Here is a 20741-nt window from a genome sequence, read left to right as displayed (position 1 = left end):
CACTATGTATAGCATGGCTGATTGGAGACTTAATTCATAAAGAATCTGCCATAGCAACCATAGAGCAAGATTAAATCAATAACATTTTTTAATTTAGAAAATCCCCTATTAATGTATAACATAAATCAGGAAACAGCTGGAAGTTAAGCTAAACGTTTGAGTTTTAATGATATTGCTTTAGCTCATGTCACCCGGCTAAGCATCGGTAAATTTAAGAAAAAAAGTGCTGAGAACAGCAAAAGCAACAGCAGGAGAGATCTGTGATGGAAAATATTTTTTTTCAAAGGAGCAGCAATTTTTGGCGGCTTTCCATGGCAGGGGATAAAGGCTCCTATTTGAATCCCTGTTAGCATATGTTTGCGTGCTAGGCCTGCTTTAATTTGCTGCTGAAAGCCAGTTGAGATTTGCTCCACTGAAACTGATAGTGACTGGGTGTCCTTGGCACTGCAGGGCAGCAAATACAGGCATGAATATTTAGAAAGCATATCACCCAGTGGAGTGTGAGAAAAAAGCTTTCCTGGCAGAAGGCAGCTGAGAAGAGAAATAAGGCCAAGATTATCACTTGTATGTTTTGACCACGAGATAAGCTCGTGAAAGGTAGCTTTATCAAATAAAAACTTTATGTCAAGATTTTAATGCGGACAAAATGGCAGATAAGTTTTTCCCATTAACCAGCACACAGATTTTAAAATGTCTGGGAAATTCTAAGCCTGTCTAAATACTGTGATATAATTTGTGCATTTTTCAATCATTGGCTTGTATCTTCACAGAATATTCGTGCAACTTTCTCATCCTTTTTTCGTCTTGTGCCTGTATACACGTTGAAGGACCCACATTGTGGACCCTTATCCAGATTATTAATATTTGTTGATCCATCCCTCTCTATTAACTGCTACTGCTATCTCCGGAGTTAAGGAACATCTTTTGTAGTGTACACACACTTGCATGTTAAATATAATCCTAATACTTGACAAGTATGAAAAAGAAGAATTGAGCAATTTTTTGAGTTAAAATGACTATGAAAGCAGACATGGCTAAGCTGAAAATGTAATAGACACAAAATGTTGGGGGAACTCAGCAGGCTAGGAAATGTATCCACTTTTTACCAAAGTCAGCACTATCCAGAGCTAGAGAGAGGAGAGAGTCTGCTCTGCACCAAAACTAATCCAGAGCAGATGGTTCATTTCATGACAGCCTTCTGGGCCAATATTATTAATGGTACTAGGTTCTATTAGCTTGTGTTCTTTGTACACTGGAGTTGATTTAGAGTGCAGTGCAAGAGATCGCTGACCTCTCACCTGTCAAACATGGTATCACCGCTGTGAAAGATCCTTTCCAAGTTATTGTCCAGCAGAAATATGCACAAACTGTATCTTAAATAGGAAGTATGGTAATGATAAATGAAACATAGTAAGTAATGAAAGGAGCAATGTTAAATACGTACTGTAAACCAATGGTCTCTAAAAGTTCAGTATACCCTAAAACAATCTTCCTAAGTTCTGATGGAAAGCTGCATGACAGTAATTGCTGGGAAGTTGATTGCTTGACTGGTGTCCCATGTTCTGTGCAGGATGAATATAAAGCAATGGTGCTGGATTACAATACCTTCACAGTTCTGTAAATATACACAGCATTCTCAATTTTGAAATATCTGAATAAATAGGATACGGGCTAGAAATGTTCACACATCTCATTGGAAAAAAGGCAACATTGTGCAGTTAAGTTAAAAATTAGCTTGACCAGGTGTAGAACACTTTTACACTCATTTCTATGTGTTCTAGTATTTATCAAGAATCCATCTGCTCGTTGATTGAGATTTCGGTTCCCCCAAATGTTTTTACCCCAGAGAGATTGTCCCCAAAAGAAACCACCTGTACTGCAGAACTCAGCATCTATTGACAGTGAGCTTTTCAACTCCATTGGCCTGAAAAGCATCTGTTTTTATTTACTCACAGAACAACCGGATTTTACTAGTCCTGTTTCCCCTGAAAGCACTCAAACTGCTTTATGTAGCTGCAGAGATCTGTAAACTCTTATGATTTAAATAACAGCCTCGTGTGTGCCATGACTGTTTAATACCCTCTGAATCATGTCAGGTTATGCTATTGACCTTTGCTATATTCACAATTTACTGCTCACTGCTGCAATAGGGAGACATCCAAACTCTGTGGGCAGCAAAGCGGTTAGCGGAATAGCTTTCCAGCGTCAGCAATCAGCTATCAGGACTCAATTCCTGCTATTGTCTGTAAGGAGTTTGAATGTGCTCCCTGTGACCATGTGGCTTCCCTCCCACATTCCAAAGGCTTAGGGTTAAGGTTGGTGAACTGTGGGTATGCCATGTTGACGTCAGAAATGTGGCAACACTTGCGGTTACCCCCAGCATCATCCTAAGACTGTGTTAGTCGTTGACACAAAATGCTATATTTTACCATGTGAGTTAACCTTTTATTGATAAAATTAAACTCTCTGTCTTTAAACTCTATACCTAAGGAAGGGATCTCACTTCCTATTCCTCGAGGTGCAGTCAGAACTGGCAGAGGTATTTTCCAGCATTGCAGGACTCCTTGGCTGACACTCAGCATTGGTACATGTGGGTTTTGCACCACTCTGGCATTCAGCAGATGACTAGAAGTAGAAAGGAGAAATGTTACAGTGCTCCTTAGAGAAGGTCAAAAAGTCAGACTAACTAGTTGTCCTTGCATAGTACTGGTAGAGACTTTATAGGCTAAGTGGATTGTCTTGCATCCGTAACCTTCCTATTAAGTCCTCTGCATTTTCAGATAGCTAAAATGCTATGGTACCACTTTGAGTAATTTCTACTGTCATATCTAATATTTACCCACAGTCAACATCACAAAGTCCAGTCACAATACTGTGCAAAAATTGTCTACACGACAATAATGGCAATGCTCAACAATTACTTCATTGGCTGTAGAGTTCTTTGGGACAACCTTGAGGTGCCTTTCCTTTATCCTTAACGAATCTCAAGTCTGGAACAGAACACAGGGTGAACCTTTACTGTGTCCTGTCCTGTCAGTTCAACCTTTTATGTAAAGGAAGTTCGCCTCTACCTTTCTTTTGGATTTAGACCAATAGTGGAGTTGAGCTGCCTCTGTTGCTGTGTGGTATCTGCTGGTTTCTTTATCCTTCCAGAAAATCATACTAATTTATTTGGTGTTGGAACTGTTGTGGCACCACTGTGTGGATATTACAAGCATTGCACATATTCATTACTAAATTGTAATGCAGTCACAGTTTTTATACAATTTGCATTATGGACATTGTTGCATCACAATATTGTAAGACTTCAGGTTTGTATCGTAATTATTTAATGTCAGTATTCTGTAAAATGGTTAACCAATTACACTGTAGTATAGTATCTCTGGGTTGCCCCATTGGCTAATAAATCTGGATAATTTCCAGTGTCCATTCCTGCCTTATGCTATGTTAGCCAATCGTATTTTGAGGAGTGGGATAGGGGGCAGAGGTGGTGCTGTGCTTGAAGAGTGATTGGCTAAGAGGAAAAATTATTGTCGCTTCCATTCCTGCTCCCTCCCAGTGACCCCTGCTTGAACTGAATTGTTGACTGAAATACCAGCTACTCTCGGTGAAAGCTAATACAAAGGGTGAACAACCAATTCAGCAAAATCGGCATTCAGTGCAGAGCATCCCTGCGGCCATTCCACTCAACAACAGGATATGGCAAGTGTGGATTAGGACAGGTTGTTTTCTGGCAAAGGTGTACTTGATAATTGGGAGGCCTTCAAAAGTGAAATTTTGAGAGTTCAGTTTATATGCTCCTGTCAGAATAAAAGGCAAGGAACCAAGGTTTAGGGAACCTTGGTTTTCAGGAGATATTGAGACCATGGTTAAGAAAAAGAAGGAGGTACATAGGTTTAGGCAGGAAGGAGGATATGAGGTACTTGAGTATCAGAAATGCAAGAGAAGACAAGAAGAATCAGAAGGGCTAAGGGAAGGCATGAGGTTGCTCTAGCAGACAAGATAGAGAGATAACAAGGGACAAAATTAGCCTTCTGGGAGATCAGAGTGGTCATCCATGCATGGATCTGAAAAAGATGGGGGAAATCTTAAATGAATTTTTTGCATCTGTATTTACATAGGAGGTAGTCGAATAGTCTATAGAAGTAAGGCAAAGCAAGAGAGGTCATAGACTACATATAGATTACAGACGAGGAGGTTTTGGCTGTCTTGAGGAAAATTAGGTTGGCTAATTACCCAGGGCCTGATATAGTGTTTCCTCAGACCTTGTGGGAAGCTGATGCAGAAACTGCAGAGCCCCTAGATGAGGTATTTTAAAATGCACTTAGCCATGGGTGAGGTGCGGGAGTATTGGAGGTTAGCTAATGCCGTTCATTGCTTATGAAAGATGCTAAGAATAGGCTGGTAAATTACAGACTGGTGAGTCTGACATCAGCAGTGGGTAAATTATTGGAATTTATTCTAAGGGACTGGCTATATAAGTTTTTGGATAGTCAGGGACTGATTAGGGTTAGTCAACTTGGTGTTGTGTGGTAAGTTGTGTCTTACCGCTCATATAGTTTTTTGAGGAAGTTACCAGGAAAATTGATTGAGGCAAGTCAGTGGATGTTGTCTACATGGACTTTAGCAAGGCCTTTGACAAGGTCCCGCAAAGGGGGCTGGTCAAGCAGATTCAGTCACTTGGCATGCAGGATGAGGTAGTAAATTGGATTATACATTGGTTTGGCAGAAGAAGCCAGAGAGAGGTTGTAGATGGTTGCCTCTCTACTGGAGGCCTGTGACTAGTGGTGTGCTCCAGATATCAGTGCTGGATCCATTGTTATTTGTCAACTAGTCAAGTCAAGTTTATTTCCATTTACCTATATGCATGTGTACCGTCATACAAGGCGATACTTCTGCGAACTAGGGCATAAAGCTCAGTAGTATACATCACACACATAACAGAAAATAACTAATGAAAGTAAGAATGAAATCTATAGATTGGTTACATTTAAATAAAGTGCATAAATTAAATATGATAACGTACAGAGCAGACTAACTAGTGTCATTTTGAGTCTGATGCGGCAGAGAGCTCAGAAGCCTAATAGCCAGAGGGAAGAAACTGTTTCCCAAACTAACCATTCTTGTTTTTATGCATCAGAGGCTCCTGACTGATTGTATAAAGTCAAAGACGATGCTGGACCGATGGGATCTATATCAATGATCTGGTAGATAACGTGGTAAAATGGACGCCAAGATTTGGGGTGTAGTAGACAACAAGGAAGACTATCAAATCTTGCAGTGGGACCTGGATCAGCTGGGACAATGGCAGATGGAATTTAATGCAGACAAGTGTGAAGTGTTGCACTGTGGGAGGACAAACCAGGGAAACACTTACATGGTAAACAGTAGGGAACTGAGAAGTGTGGTAGAACAAAATGATCTGGGAATATAGATTCGTTATTCCTTGAAAGTGGCATCACAGGTAGATAGGGTCATAAGAAAAGTTTTTGGCACATTGGTCTTCATAAATAAAAGCAATGTGTACAGGATTTGCTATGTAATGCTAAAGATGCTGGTAAGTCTAATCTGAAGTCTTAGTCACCTTTCTACAGGAAGGATATCAATAAGAGAAAATTGACAAGGATGCTGCCAGCACTTGAGAATCTGAATTATAGGGATATTTTGAATAGATTAGGACTTTATTTCCTGGAGTGTATAAAAATGAGTAGAGATTTGATCGAGATATACAAAATTGAGAGGTATAGATAAATGCAAGCAGGCTTTTTCCATTGAAGTTGGGTGCGATTAGAATTAGAGGTCATAGATTAAGGTTGAAAGTTGAACATAAAGGGGAACTTCTTCAGTCAAAGGGTGATGAGAGTGCAGAACGAGCTGCCAGTTGAAGTGGTGTATGTGGGTTCAATTTCAATATTAAAAAGAAATTTGGATTGGTACATGGTATTATGATACAGCAACAATGAATATAGAATTGAGACAGGTTTTTTATAAACAAATAAAACATTTATTAAACACTGCTCAATAAAAAAAAACCAAAAGTAAACAAATGACTAACTTAACTGGAAGTTAACAGCTATACGGCAACCCAAACAGTTCTTAAAGTGATAAATGCGAACACAGTTCTTAAAAGTGGTAAATGCAAAAGTCCAAATGATTTACACAGTCAATTAGGAGAGACTTCCCTGAAGTAACAAATTCCTCGACAACATGACGTTACTGCTGATCCCCATTGAAAGATTCCTTGTCCGAAGGATTTACGACGAAGGAAATAAAACGGCTTAAAGGCACTGACCTTTCCTTGGTGAATACCGCTGCGTCCAGCTCTTTCTGCTTTCACAATGCAGGAGATATCTTGGATGCAGGTTACTACCTTCTGAATGAGGATGCAGTAAGGTTGATCCTGTATTACTGATGACAACACCAACTTTACTCGATCTTTCGGGTCTCCGCACTTCAATAATTCTTCATTCTCTGACTGAATTGCAAAGGTAGGAATCAAAATTGGCAGTGTTTGATGAGACTGCTGGCAATAACCTTTGAGACTTAAGGCAGAAAGTAAAACTCCACTTTAAAACAAAACTGCGTCATGAGATGAATACGCAGCATAACGGAATCACTGACGAATTAAACAACGAACTGACCTGCGTCACAGCAAGGCTTTCCCCTTTTATACCTGTTGGAACAGGCCATCACATGACCTCTCACTTGTGGGAAAATTACATCATGTGACCTCACACTGGTGGGAAATTACATCACCCTACCATCACAAGACCATTACATCATGCTCACCAGATATTCAATTACATCATGGTCATAAGACAGTCACAAGATACCCACGAGGTATGTAACAATGGAAAGCAGGGTTTTGAAGAGCTGTGGTCCAGTTGCAGGTTGATAGAACTAGGCAGATTAATAGTTTTGCATGGACTAAATGGGCCAAAGGGGTCTGTTTCTGTGCTGTGGTGTTCTATGACTTCATGACTCCAGTACCTGGAGATATATCAGTTGCCATGGAACTGGACTCTAGCTAAGAGTCAACATTTTAGGCAAGTAAGAAGCACAGAGATTGGTGATCACCGTACAACATTAAAGAATAGCTTTAATCAAAATATAGCACAAATAACTCTCTTCATCAGTTGTAGTCAAAACAGATTAGCATAGTACCTTAGCCTATAATTTTATTGGAGTTTCTCCCAGATAATGCTGTAACTTATGCCATAGGGCAGAAGGTTATATTTTGTAAACTGCGTATTCATGATTTTCTAATTATGTCATGGTGGTAAGGCAGAAGCAAACTCCTAGTCTGTATAAACCAACCCTTCGATAGTAGTGAATAGCAGTATTACCCTTCAACCATCATGCTCCTGAACTAGCAAGGATTACCTCAACACTGACTGATTTCCACAACCCATGGACTTTGAAGGACTCCTCAATTCTTGTTCTCAGTATTATTTACTTTTGTTTATTATTAATATTTGCTTTTTTCTATTTGCACAGATTTGTCATATTTTGCACTTTGGCTGGTTGTCAGTCAGATTGTTTGTAGTTTTTCAATAATTCTATTGTATTTTTTGTTCTATTGTGAATGCCTGCAAGAAAATGAATCTCATGGTACTATGTAATGACATGTACCTACTTTGTAATACACTTAATGGTGAGGCAACTTTAAACTTTTCAGAATGAGCTGAGGCGTAACAAGTTATAAGAAAGTGACGCCTGATGACCAAACCTAATAGAATGTAAGAGAACTCTGCAGATTTTATGGAGATTCAAATACAATACTACATATGCAAGAGTCTGATGTAAACTGGAATCTAACTCCATTTGGTGTTTAAACTCTATTGGATTTCATAAAGTGGTTGACCTACCCATCTCATGTTTTTGACATTGTTTAGTTGGTCTGTTTTATTTCACCAAAGTGCTTGATTTATAGGTAGGGTATGAAACACTATGATAGCAAAAGTTACAGCAAGCAGAATTTTATACAGACTTCCTCTTGAACAGGAGAAAGCTGTATTTCCTCAAGCTGGCTCCAGGGTTGCAGTGATAACCAGAGACCCAAGGCCTGTAGAGGGTGAAACAACAAACAGAGGGATGTTAATGTACATTAAAAAAAAACAAAATTAAAGGCATCATTATCTTGCCAAAAGTGCCAGAAATTGATGTATCAGGCAGCATCTGTGGGGGCTTCGGGTTGGAGGAAAGAAACAGAGCTGATGTTTCAGGCAAATGACCTTTCATCAGAACTCCTGTGTGTTGAAAGATCATCAACACTGAAAGGTTAAGCAGCATCTATAGAGGTTCTTTCTTCACTAATGCCTCCTGACCTTGCTGTTCCAGTTTCTCAAATATCCAGCAATATTTTGGTTCCGTTTCATGGTGGGACACTTAAATTTCTGTTTTGCACTGAGTCAAAATATATTTGTGTTTGTGTGTGTGTTTGTTTATGCTTGCGTCTGTGTACCTGTGTCTTCCCTACAAATCCTGGATGCTCTTCTTGTGAAGGAATCTTCCTTGACATTGACCAGAAGACTAGGCTATAAACATGAAACATTTAATCCTTGATGAGCTTAACAGTAATAAATTTCCTCTGGGGGAGTTGGCTTTTCTAATTGTACATTTTACTTTACTTGTAGAATGCCTAAGCCTCAATAGCTCCCAAGTGCAACTAGATCCTCAGTTTCCTCACTCACAGACCCCAGTCAGTTCAAATTGGCAACAACATTTCTACCACAATTTCCATCAGCACAGGTGCACCACAAGGCTGTGTGCTTAGACCTCTGCTCGACTCGCCTTATACTTATGACTGTGAGGCTAAGCACAGCTCCAGTGCCATACTTAAGTTGGCAAAGGAGTGTCAAGGCACACACCACCAGGTTCAGGAACAGTTATTACTCCTCAATGATCAGGCACTTGAACCAGAGGGATAACTTCACTCACCCCATCAATGAACTACTCTCCCAACTTAGGGACTCACTTTTAAGAACTCTGCATCTCATGTTCTAAACATCTATTGCTTATTTATTATTAATTCTTTTTTTCTTTCTTTTTGTATTTATACAGTTTTTCTTTGCATTTTGCTCATTAGTTGTTTGTCCATCCTGTTGGGTGGTCTTTCATTGGTACTATTGTGTTTCTTGCCTTTACTGTGAATGCCCACAAGAAAATGAATCTCAGGGTAGTATATGATGACATATATGTATTTTGATAATAAGTTTATTTTGAACTTGGTGGAAATTATGCATTAATGTTTACTGGAGCGTGTGCTATTGTTGCTGCTGGTTTCGCACAAAGTTTGTCTTTCTGGGGGAGCATGGAACAGAAGAACAGGAGGAGAGCATTGACATTAAAATTCTGTAGCTCATTTTCAGATTCTGGCCATTGCTCTTCCTTGTCTCTGTTACCTTTTCCATTCTGACAGCCCTCCATGACACCTGCAATCCTCCAAGTCTCACCTCTTTGATTTATACTCCTAAGAACCTCTGGCTATGTTAAACATCATGAATAAATAGAAGTTGTTGTTTTTTGAACCATTTGTGTTAGTCTGGATCCCTGACGGTTTGTTCAGTGAAGATGTACAGTGATGAAAGTAATCAATCAAATTCAAAGAACATATCTATGATATTCATGACCCTTTGATGTTATTGCAGGCTTGGATATCACCGTACCTAAAGACACAATTACACTGTCTGAACCAGCTAGCAAATTAATTAAAAGTCATATTTCATGATGTTTAATCAGGTTTGTGACGCCATTTCCTAAATAAGCCAATATTTCCTGCTGAATTCAACTCAGAGGAATAGACTGCTATTATTCAGACTCAAGTTTTTGCTTGCTGCTTTACAACATTAGTACATGGACCTCACCTCATGAATACACATCTGGCAGGTTTGCGTCTGGGCCAGGTCCGTCACTTGCAATGTCAGGGTTCTGGCTGGTGTGACAGTAGGATATGGGATAACAGGTAATGGATGGTGGTTCAGGACAGGTAGGTGTGCTGATTGTCATGAATAGGGGACCTGATGCTTCAATGAGAGAGTCCAGAGGAGTGGCTGGTTGGAAACAGATGGCTCCTTGGGCTGCATTTGATTTCTAGCTGACTGCAGAGGCACGTTGTAGCTTTGTACATCTGAATCCTGAAATACTAATCTGATCTACAAGAGAACCCTGACTTGCACACTAAAGCTGCCAAGTACTTGGATTGGGTTGGCTGCCTGACCGCTGGATTGTTCACCTTTGTCAGTGGCCTAAGTAAGTAGTAGTGAATAGACCAGGGGTGGACCGGATTAAAAAGCTTATTGCCCATGCCTGGAATAGACTGTTTGTTAGTAACTCCACCCAAATGATTTGCCCATTCGAGGCAAATCTGTAAAAGCTGATTCCTGCTATTTAAATTGACCACTTCTGTCAAAGCATACTTATTGTGGTTAGTTCCAAAACCACTGGTCTGTTCAATGTACAGGAGGAACATTGGTCACGTGTATTCGTTATGCATTTTCGCTTTATTGACGTTGTAACGCTGCCCTGGGGAAGGTCAGTCACTGAGGATCTGAGTACAGACCTCCATTTATTGTCTCCAGCATCCATTCAGTTTACTGTTATGCTAATTCTGAGACATTTTGCTGTTTTGACTCTTGTTTGTTTATTCTTCTGAATTTTGGATAGCATTCCAAGTGTTCCCTCAGACTAACAGATATACATGTTTTCCTTCAGAGACCAAGAACTTGGCTTTGTATGAGGTGTCATTAGTGCAGCTTTGAGGAAACTTGGGGCACACGTATCTTGTGAACACGTTAAGAAATGACAAACAGAGGGAAAAAAAAGTGTTGAAAGTAGCTCATCTTGTTCATTGAAAATTTGAGATTTTTTTTACTGTGAGCTGTTAAAATGTTTCGTAGCAATTTGTTGTTGATCAGCTCAGTACTCTATGGCCACAAAAAGAGTCGAATAACATCCAGTTTGAGTTGTATGACTTCTCAATTAATAGCGCGTGAGTGTGTGTGTGTGTGTGTGTGTGTGTGTGTGTGTGTGTGTGTGTGTGTGTGTGTGTGTGTGTGTGTGTGTGTGTGTGTGTGTGAGAATTGTATGTGTGTGTGGGTGCGTGTGTGTGTGCGTGTGTATGCTTGTTTTATTCTCTGTATGTGCGTGATTATAAGGGTTGTAAGTGCATGTTCTGTATGATTGTATGTACACATATAAACTTCCATATAAATATATGTATGTGTGCCTTGGTACGTGTATAATGATGTGTTTTGTATCTGTGTATGATCGTGTGTATGTACTTGTGCATTTGTATTCCATGACTGCATGTGGGCTTTAGGATTGTATACACATTTGTGTGGATGCCTTTATGCGCTTACGTGAGTGTGCGTGCATGTACGTATATGATTTTCATGTATGTGTTTGAGTGCAATCATTGAAGAGTCAAAGAGACTCCCTTGTCTTCATGCACACCCACATCCTCTCTGGAATAGCTGTTGTTTTATCTAATTTATGAACTGGTGAGGATTATCTGCTCTGTGTTCAGCTTTTCTGGCCAACTTGTTTATTTTTTAAATGCCATCTCATCAAATTTGTAGCACAAATTTGTGAAACAAAACAGCAACCAACTACCTGCATTAGTGAAGAATGCAGACTTTACTGGGGTACATGAATGCTACCCATGATAGACGGCTGTTACGTAACCTCGTAACCAGGTAACTTACCAGCAAAGATAGCGGGATCAGCTGAGTCGGATGCTACTATTTTCAAACGTTTTATTCAAAAAGGGGCACAAACGTATAGTTAATACAAAACATTCAGATCATATACATCGTCAAAACTCAATCTAAAACACCGGTGTAATAATAATCAATCAGAAATAAGCTCTATAGTTGTCTAGGGGGTAATACTGAGTCCAATTGAAATATAAAGAGTCACTCAGAAGGCTGCAGGCTTTTCCCTGTTGGGAACCGCTGGGGTTTCACGTTGTGGAGAGAGAGAGAGATGGTTGAGAAAGGATAAACACTTGCCCGTTGTCTTTACAGAGCAAATCCTTGGAATCAGGGGAGCAGGCTTCCCCGTTGTTAGTTAAAAGCGGTCTTCTGTTGGTTCTAGCCACAGATTCAAAATTTGGAATCTAACGCACGTGGCTTCCTTCAAAATGGCTTCCCGCTCCCACGGGAATCGGTATCGTGCTTCCTTGGTGCGTCTGAGGGTTGTCCCCCCCTCAGACCCTCCTTTATACTTCTTCACGGGATCGCAGGTGTCAATCAGGTTGCAGGTGATGTGATCTCTCTCTCAACCAGCCCACCTTGCCCGAGGGCTTTTCACGTGGTCTCCATGAGACAATAGTTAATGTCGCCTTTATTCTGCTTCTCGGGAGAACGTGGTCTTCCGCATGTCTCTCTCTCTCTCTCCCATTTCCTGTGTCTATTCAGCACGTCTCTCCCCCTCTTGGGTCAGTTGACCCCCCCTTGACTAGGGCTCTTGCGATTCTCACAAAGGAGGGGGCCGAGGTCATAACACGGCACAGTGGTGTAGTGGTTAGCACAACAGTACCAGTGACCCGGGTTCAATTCCCGCCATCGCCTGTAAGGAGTTTGAGTGTCCTCCTGTTTTCTTCCACAATACAAAGACGTATCAGTTGGTACATTAATTGGTAATTGTAAAAGTGATTAGGCTAGGGTTAAATAGAGGAGTTGATGGGCTGGAAGGGCCTGCTTCACAGTGTATCTCAATAAATATATAAAATAAATGTACCTGGGCATCATCAATCGCATCATTCTCTGGGCAAGACTTCCTTAGGAATTTGAATCATGGAAGTATAATTAATAATCAGTGTGGGCCATGTATCAGAACGTAGTTCTGAACAGCAAGAAGATGTTTAATGAGGTGACCAGGGAGTCAGTTGTAAATTAGCACACATCAAACAAGCGGATGGTGGAGTATGTATTGTCCAGAGCCAAGAACATTAACGTCATTGTATGGCCTTCAACAGAAGAGTGCGGACCCTGTATCCAGGAAAGACCGAGGCATGCTCATCCAGACACAGCCTGCTCTGCAGCCTACATTACCGGTACAATGCTGAGCGATGGGATGGATCTTGGCAATAAGAGCTACTGCTTCTCTCCTGAATACCTGGACATGATTCCGTAGGAAATTGCAACTAAAGCAGTCTAGTGGAGAGTGCTATCACCATCCTCAAGGCAAATGGATTTATCATAGGCACAGTGCTGAAGGGATTGGTGGCTCCCCTCTCTGGCTTTAATCAGATTGGTGAGATCATGACATTTCTTTCAGCACTGTGGCCACATCTATTAGACCTCACTGCTGGTATTGACTTCCTACGCCATTTCTCCTCCATCTCACTTTGTCACTGCCTGGAATTCATGGATGGGTTGGGGGATGGTGCTGCTTCCTGGTGAAGGATGTTGCAAACCACTGTGACCCCAGAGATGCGGGAGGCAGAGGTGCCAAGTATGTTAGTAGCCTCCTTATTCTCAATGTTGCAGTGCCTTCCCCCAGGGAGAGGGCACACTGGCTGGTGGACCCAGTATGGAGCATGCATCTGCAGAGGCCCAGCAGTCCATCTGCTACTTACCATCTTGTCGAAAAAGCCAAATGTTGAACTGGAAAAAAAACTCTAAAAGGATGCAATAGTACTTGTATGCTACTACTACATGCCTTTAACACCATCCAGCCCAAGATCTTAAGGCACAAACTAACGGAGATGGGAGTAGACTCTCACATGGTGGATTGAATAGTGGACTACTTGACAGATAGACCTCAGTATGTGCGGTTGGGAGACTGTAGGTCTGACACGGTGGTCAGCAGCACAGGAGCGCCGCAGGGAACCGTACTCTCTCCGGTCCTGTTCACCCTGTACACATCAGACTTCCAATATAACTCGGAGTCCTGCCATGTGCAGAAGTTCGCTGATGACACGGCCATAGTGGGGTGTGTCAGGAATGGACAGGAGGAGGAGTATAGGAAACTGATACAGGACTTTGTGATATGGTGCAACTCAAACTACCTGCGTCTCAATATCACCAAGACCAAGGAGATGGTGGTGGACTTTAGGAGATCTAGGCCTCATATGGAACCAGTGATCATTAATGGAGAATGTGTGGAGCAGGTTAAGACCTACAAGTATCTGGGAGTACAGTTAGACGAGAAGCTAGACTGGACTGCCAACACAGATGCCTTGTGCAGGAAGGCACAGAGTCGACTGTACTTCCTTAGAAGATTGGCGTCATTCAATGTCTGTAGTGAGATGCTGAAGATGTTCTATAGGTCAGTTGTGGAGAGCGCCCTCTTCTTTGTGGTGGCGTGTTGGGGAGGAAGCATTAAGAAGAGGGACGCCTCACGTCTTAATAAGCTGGTAAGGAAGGCGGGCTCTGTCGTGGGCAAAGTACTGGAGAGTTTAACATCGGTAGCTGAGCGAAGGGCGCTGAGTAGGCTACGGTCAATTATGGAAAACTCTGAACATCCTCTACATAGCACCATCCAGAGACAGAGAAGCAGTTTCAGCGACAGGTTACTATCGATGCAATGCTCCTCAGACAGGATGAAGAGGTCAATACTCCCCAATGCCATTAGGCTTTGCAATTCAACTGCCAGGACTTAAGAACTTTTTAAAAGCTATTATTAATGCTTTTTGAGATAGTGATTTAGATGCATATCATATTTTTTTACTGAGTTAAGTATTGTATGTTATTAGTTTTGCTACAACAAGTGTATGGGACATTGGAAAAAAAAGTTGAATTTCCCCATGGGGATGAATAAAGTATCTATCTATCTATCTATCTATCTATCTATCTATCTATCTATCTATCTATCTATCTATCTACTAGAGCATAAATTGAAAGAAATGTTACTTTGTAATAGGAAAGAAAATTGTATTAAATTCGTGACATGTCTAAAACAAAGACAGATTCCTTGTTATTGTGGAAAATACAGTCAGTTCCAGGAAAATCAATTTAATTCAACTAATTGACAGCAGCTGAAGCTCACTCCTTTACCACCTTCAATTGAGAGTTTGATTTTCAACATTGCCTGAAGGATTGATTTCTGTGACATTGCTTGCTTGGAAGTTACTGCCAGTCATCTCGTTTTGCATTGCTTACTCATTTAGTTTTTCTCACACTCTGTGCAAATTAGTTCATTAAAAATGCAAAGAAAAACACCAACTGTCAGTTAGGATCCAGCCTTGTCTTTTGAAGAGTTTTAATAGAAAAATGATAAATATGGATGTTTTGACTAATTTAAACATGTGAGCCAAGGAAATAGCATTATTAGTGTTTGTGTTCTTGGAGCTCTCTGCCTTTGAATTTCTGTGGTGCCTATAGCTATGTGTTAAAAACGGCAGCTGTGCTGAATGCCAAATTCCAAGGCTTTGGCAATACAAGTCAGCATCACACAGCCAAAAGTTCTTTCCCCTTTTCACACATTATACCAGACCTCCATTGGCTTCACGGAACTAACTGTAATGGAGACATAGGACATTTCGTACTCCCCTGTTTTACAGCCTCAATAAATTCTTACTCTTTTTAGTCAAGTGATGCAAAATCATTTTTCGACCATATATGTATGTATTTCAGCCCTTTGACTTTGCTGCACCATTCAATACAATTGCAGCCAATCCCCTATCTCACCAGTATAAATCCACTCTCTCTGTCTGTACCCTTTAATGCAGAATGAGTATAGAAATATAGCTCTCTCTTTGAATATATTCATTTACTTGTCATTTACCATTTTCTGTGGTTGAAAATACTGTTAAGAAATGTTTCCTCATTCCAGTCATGTGTTCCCTCTTTATTCTTAGACTATTCTATGCCTCCTGTATGATTTGAACGATCCTTCCCATTTCTGATCTGTGTACCTCCATCAGCATTGTATGTTTGAAAGAAGTTGGTGCTTTTGTTTGCTTGAATGCATTCCCTTTGCCTTCAAAATCAAAAAAGAGAATATTCTATACTTTATTCATTATTACAAAGCTTTTTGAAATGCATTGAGCATTATCTTCAGAGTAAGTGAAGTAATAGTGACCTTCTGTCAACACAACAGCAAAGATTAAAGCATAGTGAACACTAAAGCATCTACAAGAGGTAATGTCTCAGGAACGTGGCATCCATAATTAAAGGCCACCACCACCTAAGCCATACCCTCTTCTCAATGATGCCATCAGAGAGGAGGAACAGGAGACTAAAGAGCCACACCTCAAGGTGCAGCAACAACTTCCCCATTGCTATTAGGCTCTTGAACCAACCTAAAAAAGTCCTAACACTACCTTGGACTATATTTCTTCCTTTTTTTCTCAACTTTCCTTAATGTTGTTACATTTATTTTATTCTGTATGTATAACTTATGTTAATTTTTTGTCATGTTTGAACTGTATTATGCCGCTGTTGTAAAAAGCTAATTTATATTCTGGGTACATATGCACATGACAAATAAACTTGATTTGAACTTGAACTTCCCAAATATACCTGACATAGGGCTGAGTGCACTGACCCCATCGTTAAAGCCTGGAGTTTCCAGGAAATTTAGTTGATTCCAAGAAACAAGACAAATTTCTCATGAAGAAATTTTCAAGTAACTGGTATATACTTAAATATTGCTGTGTCTGGATTTCATTGATAAAGTACAAAATGTTCTTCCTTGCTTGCATAGTTTTATCCAGAGTGCCAAACTATGGAAAAGATGAGTTTCCTGAGTTTTTTGCACAAGTCATGAGCTGCTATAAATTTAAACCCAACAATAACAGCTGGTACCTGAGGCAAGTGGAACTGAGCTTGGTGACATTCCCTTTCCAGTTAATCCTTGAATTATATCATTAAGATCTGTGCAGGAGCCAACAAAATGGTTTCAGCCTCAGTCTGAACTCCTGATATTTTCAACTGAGTAATTGGAAAGACCTCTCACTAGACATTATAATAGAAGAAGAGGACATGAAGACAAAACAGAGCAGAGGGCAGTCAGTCATGGTATTGTCTTGCTGGTAGCAATGCATTCTTACTCGTTCCAAACTGTTTTAGTATTTTGATGTTGATTAAACACTTAGCAGGAAATTTAAGTGCAAGTTCCTAATAGTGGATGATCCCTAAAGGGATTAGTGCAAGAAAGTGAAACTGAAGAAAGGGATCATTAATGATTGTAATGAATAGCAAAGCAGGTAAGAAGGCCAGGGTAAAATTTCCATTACAAATGGGACAAATAACTATAATTTCCATTCTAACTCTGTGTTCTTGCATTACTTTACTAACTGTAATTTGGATATATTCCTGGTAGATTTGCAAATCAACAAAAAAGATTACTTGAGGACATTAGAATCAAATTCACTGCTTTGCACACACTGCTTTGTGAACAATTTTGGGTCCCTTATCTAAGAAAGAATGTACTGGCATTTGTTTGGGTCTGGAGGAGGTTTTTAAGGAATGAAGGGGTTAATATATGAGGTGTGTTTGATGGGTCTGGGCCTGTACTCACTGGAGTTTAGAAGAATGAGGGAGTGAAGCTCTCATTGAAACCTTTCAAATATTGAAAGGCCTAGACAGAGTGTACATGGAAAGAATGATTATAATAGTGGAAGAGTCTAGCTCCAGAGGGAGTGTAACCTCATAGCAGAAAGATGTCCCTTTAGAACAGAGTTGGGAAATTTCTTTAGCCAGAAGATGGTGAATCTGTGTAATTAATTGCCACAGGTGGTTATGGAAGCCACGTCATTGGGTATATTTAAAGCAGAGGTCGGCGGGTTCTTGATTAGTAAGGGTGTTAAAGGTTATGGGAGAAGGTGGGTAAATGGGGTTGAGAGAGAAACAAATCATCCGTGATCGAATGACAAATCTTGATGGGCTGAATGGCCTAATTCTGCTCCTAGGTAGGTAGGTGTGTCACATCTGGAATTCTTTCCAGGTAGCGGACGATTTCCTTCCACGCCGCTCTGACGTATTGGGAAATCGCGTTCCAGGCAAGTTACAGCTGTGGTTTGCCATTGCTTTTTTTTAAGAGATCATCAGCTCTTAATGGGAGCTGGCTGGATTCGAACTCGGGACCTCTTGCCCCGAAGTCCAGCACTGTTGCCACTACGCCACCAGCTGGCTCAATTCTGCTCCTATGTCTTATGAAATGATGAAAAGCCTAGATAGAATGGATGTGGAAAGTATGTTCCCTATGGTGGGAGTGTCTAAGACCAGAAGAAAGAGCCTCAAAATAGTGGGATACCCTTTTAGAAGGAGGATTATCTTTAGACAGAGTGGTGAGTCTGTGGAATTTGTTGCCACAGGCAGCTGTGGAGGCCAAGTCTTTATGTATATTTAAGGCAGAGGTTGATAGATCCTTGATTGGTCAGGGCATGAAGGGATACCATATAACCATATAACAATTACTGCACGGAAACAGGCCATCTCGGCCCTTCTAATCCATGCTGAACGCTTACTCTCACCTAGTCCCACTGGCCCGCACTCAGCCCATAACCCTCCATTCCTTTCCTGTCCATATACCTATCCAATTTTACTTTAAATGACAATACCGAACCTGCCTCTACCACTTCTACTGGAAGCTCGTTCCACACAGCTACCACTCTCTGAGTAAAGAAATTCCCCCTCGTGTTACCCCTAAACTTTTTCCCCCTAACTCTCAACTCATGTCCTCTTGTTTGAATCTCCCCTACTCTCAATGGAAAAAGCCTATCCACGTCAACTCTATCTATCCCCCTCATAATTTTAAATACCTCTATTAAGTTGCCCCTCAACCTTCTACGCTCCAAAGAATAAATACCTAACTTGTTCAACCTTTCCCTGTAACTTGGGTGCTGAAACCCAGTTAACATTCTAGTAAATATAGATACAGGGAGAAGTTTGAGAGGAAAAAGGGATCAGCCAGAATGAAATGGTGGAGCAGACTCGATGGACCAAGTAGCCTAATTCTGCTCCTATAGCTTATAGCCTTATGGTCTTACAAGCACCCAGATCTTGCAGAATCTACCTCAATGCTTTCTGGCTTTAACTTAATTATAGTTTAACTTCCAATAGAAGTGGCCCTAAAATAGTATTGTGAATCCATTAGTCATGAGGAATTAGCTTCTTTTTCAATTTATCATGCATTTATTTACAATTTGTGTTGTAGAGACAGTTGGGGTGGATGTGGAAAGTGAATGGTGATTATACATGCCATTAAAACTTGGTACCTGTATCAGACAGCATCGTATTCAGATTAGTAGCTTCAATCACCTCAAACTACTGATAGTTGAATTCGGGTTTCTGCGCCACAACTCTCAATCAGACTCAATGCTGGGACAGCACAGATATGCTTGACCTCACTGGACAGGTGTTGTAGATAAAATGCAGAAATTATAACTGCCCTATATTCACTACTGAACACCCAAATTATGCAGCCTTTGGGAGCACGGAGGTCACGAATCCGGGCATGCATTACTGAAGCTGCCGCCATTATTTGCTGAGTCATATTTTTGTCTTCAGTCTGTGGCTCAGCAGTCTTAAAGTGGGTGAGCCTTACTCATTTACTAAAGGCCCAGCACCTAAAATCAGTCATTAGCAGAAGTGTAAACTGCCATTATCTTATTTAAAAGCACTTCTTGTAGGAATCGATTTTTTTTTAAAATAGTTTCTAAATGTAGTATTTTATATTTGAAATAGTTGATGTGAAGGAGTAATCCAGATAGAAAATGTCATCAAAGAACTCTGAAATACGCGCATGTTCTGCTGTTTCTGAATCCAGTCCACGGTGTAAGCTGGTCAGTTTTTCACCAGCCAGCTCTAACTTAATTATATTGTAGTTTCAAATGATGTGACTCTTTTAACAGAAAGTGTCCTGCACAAAGCAATGCTAGTTTATATAGCTGCAATTGTAGAAATACCCCTTCCAATGCTTCCAGTCCTGCTGGAATAGCCAACTGGACTGCTTGTCAAGAATGATAAGGATACATGTCAGAATACAAGATGTTTGCAGCTTGTTACATAATGGTTGTGATTAAAAATCCAGTTCAGTTGATGCTCAGAGGAGTCTGCGGGCTGGCATAATAAATAGTCTCTCTGTGTTCTACATTGACAGTTCCCTCGGGGCAGGAGCTAACTGAGCTGTTAACTCTGCCAGATCAAGCACCGCAGATTGTGATGAAGCTGATTGAGGCCTTGGAAAAGCAAGGTACTGTCATTAATAATTCTCTCAGTTATGCTGTGTGGGCAAATCGTAGGCATACACTTGCACAAGCGCATTCTAGGGTGCATGCGGTTCATTGCCAGAATACAGACTCAACTCTTTTTTGCATCAAAATTAGAGGGTTCAGGTTCCAGTCCGTGCTGACGATTGCATTACTAGTCCTCATGTACAAACAGGAAGTGCTAGAAGTACTTGACAGGTCATCCATGGAGGGAGAAGCAGAGTTAATGTTTCAGGTCAACAACTCTTCATCAAGGTCACTGGCATCAATCAAAGTCAGAGACACCCACTAGGCTTCCCTCCAGACCTTCAAATGTCAAGGCAAACAAAGCAATATGGCAGCATGACACTGCCCTACTAAAAATGTCGACTGATGCAAGGTTTTGACCTGAAACGTTGACAGTTCCCTCCCTCCCACTGAAACTGCCTCAGCTCGTGAGTTCCTCCAGCAGATTGTTTGTCTTGCCCCTCACCCTCCCAACAAGTCCTTGCTGGCCTCAGAAAAGGTTTTACCTGGCCTGAGTTTGAATTGCAAGGTTTTTGTCACAAACTGCTGGAGGCATTGATTCCTGAGAAAAGAA

At 40.8% G+C, this 20741-nt stretch overlaps 1 protein-coding gene across 2 annotated transcripts in view; it reads left to right on the top strand.

Moving 5' to 3' along the window:
* pik3r3b (phosphoinositide-3-kinase, regulatory subunit 3b (gamma)) overlaps window positions 1-20741 on the top strand; it is a 577180-nt gene that overhangs the window by 137667 nt on the left and 418772 nt on the right. For both annotated transcript variants that reach the window (XM_073062975.1, XM_073062974.1), the window contains exon 3: window positions 20053-20145. In XM_073062975.1, coding sequence (XP_072919076.1) covers window positions 20053-20145 — 93 coding nt within the window. The remainder of the gene's footprint in view (window positions 1-20052; window positions 20146-20741) is intronic.

The sequence above is a fragment of the Hemitrygon akajei genome, chromosome 12 (genome assembly GCF_048418815.1).
Source record: "Hemitrygon akajei chromosome 12, sHemAka1.3, whole genome shotgun sequence".
Classification (NCBI taxonomy): Eukaryota; Metazoa; Chordata; class Chondrichthyes; order Myliobatiformes; family Dasyatidae; genus Hemitrygon; species Hemitrygon akajei.
The sequence above is the reverse complement of the archived record's forward strand: the minus strand, read 5'-3'. Positions and strand labels throughout refer to the sequence as shown.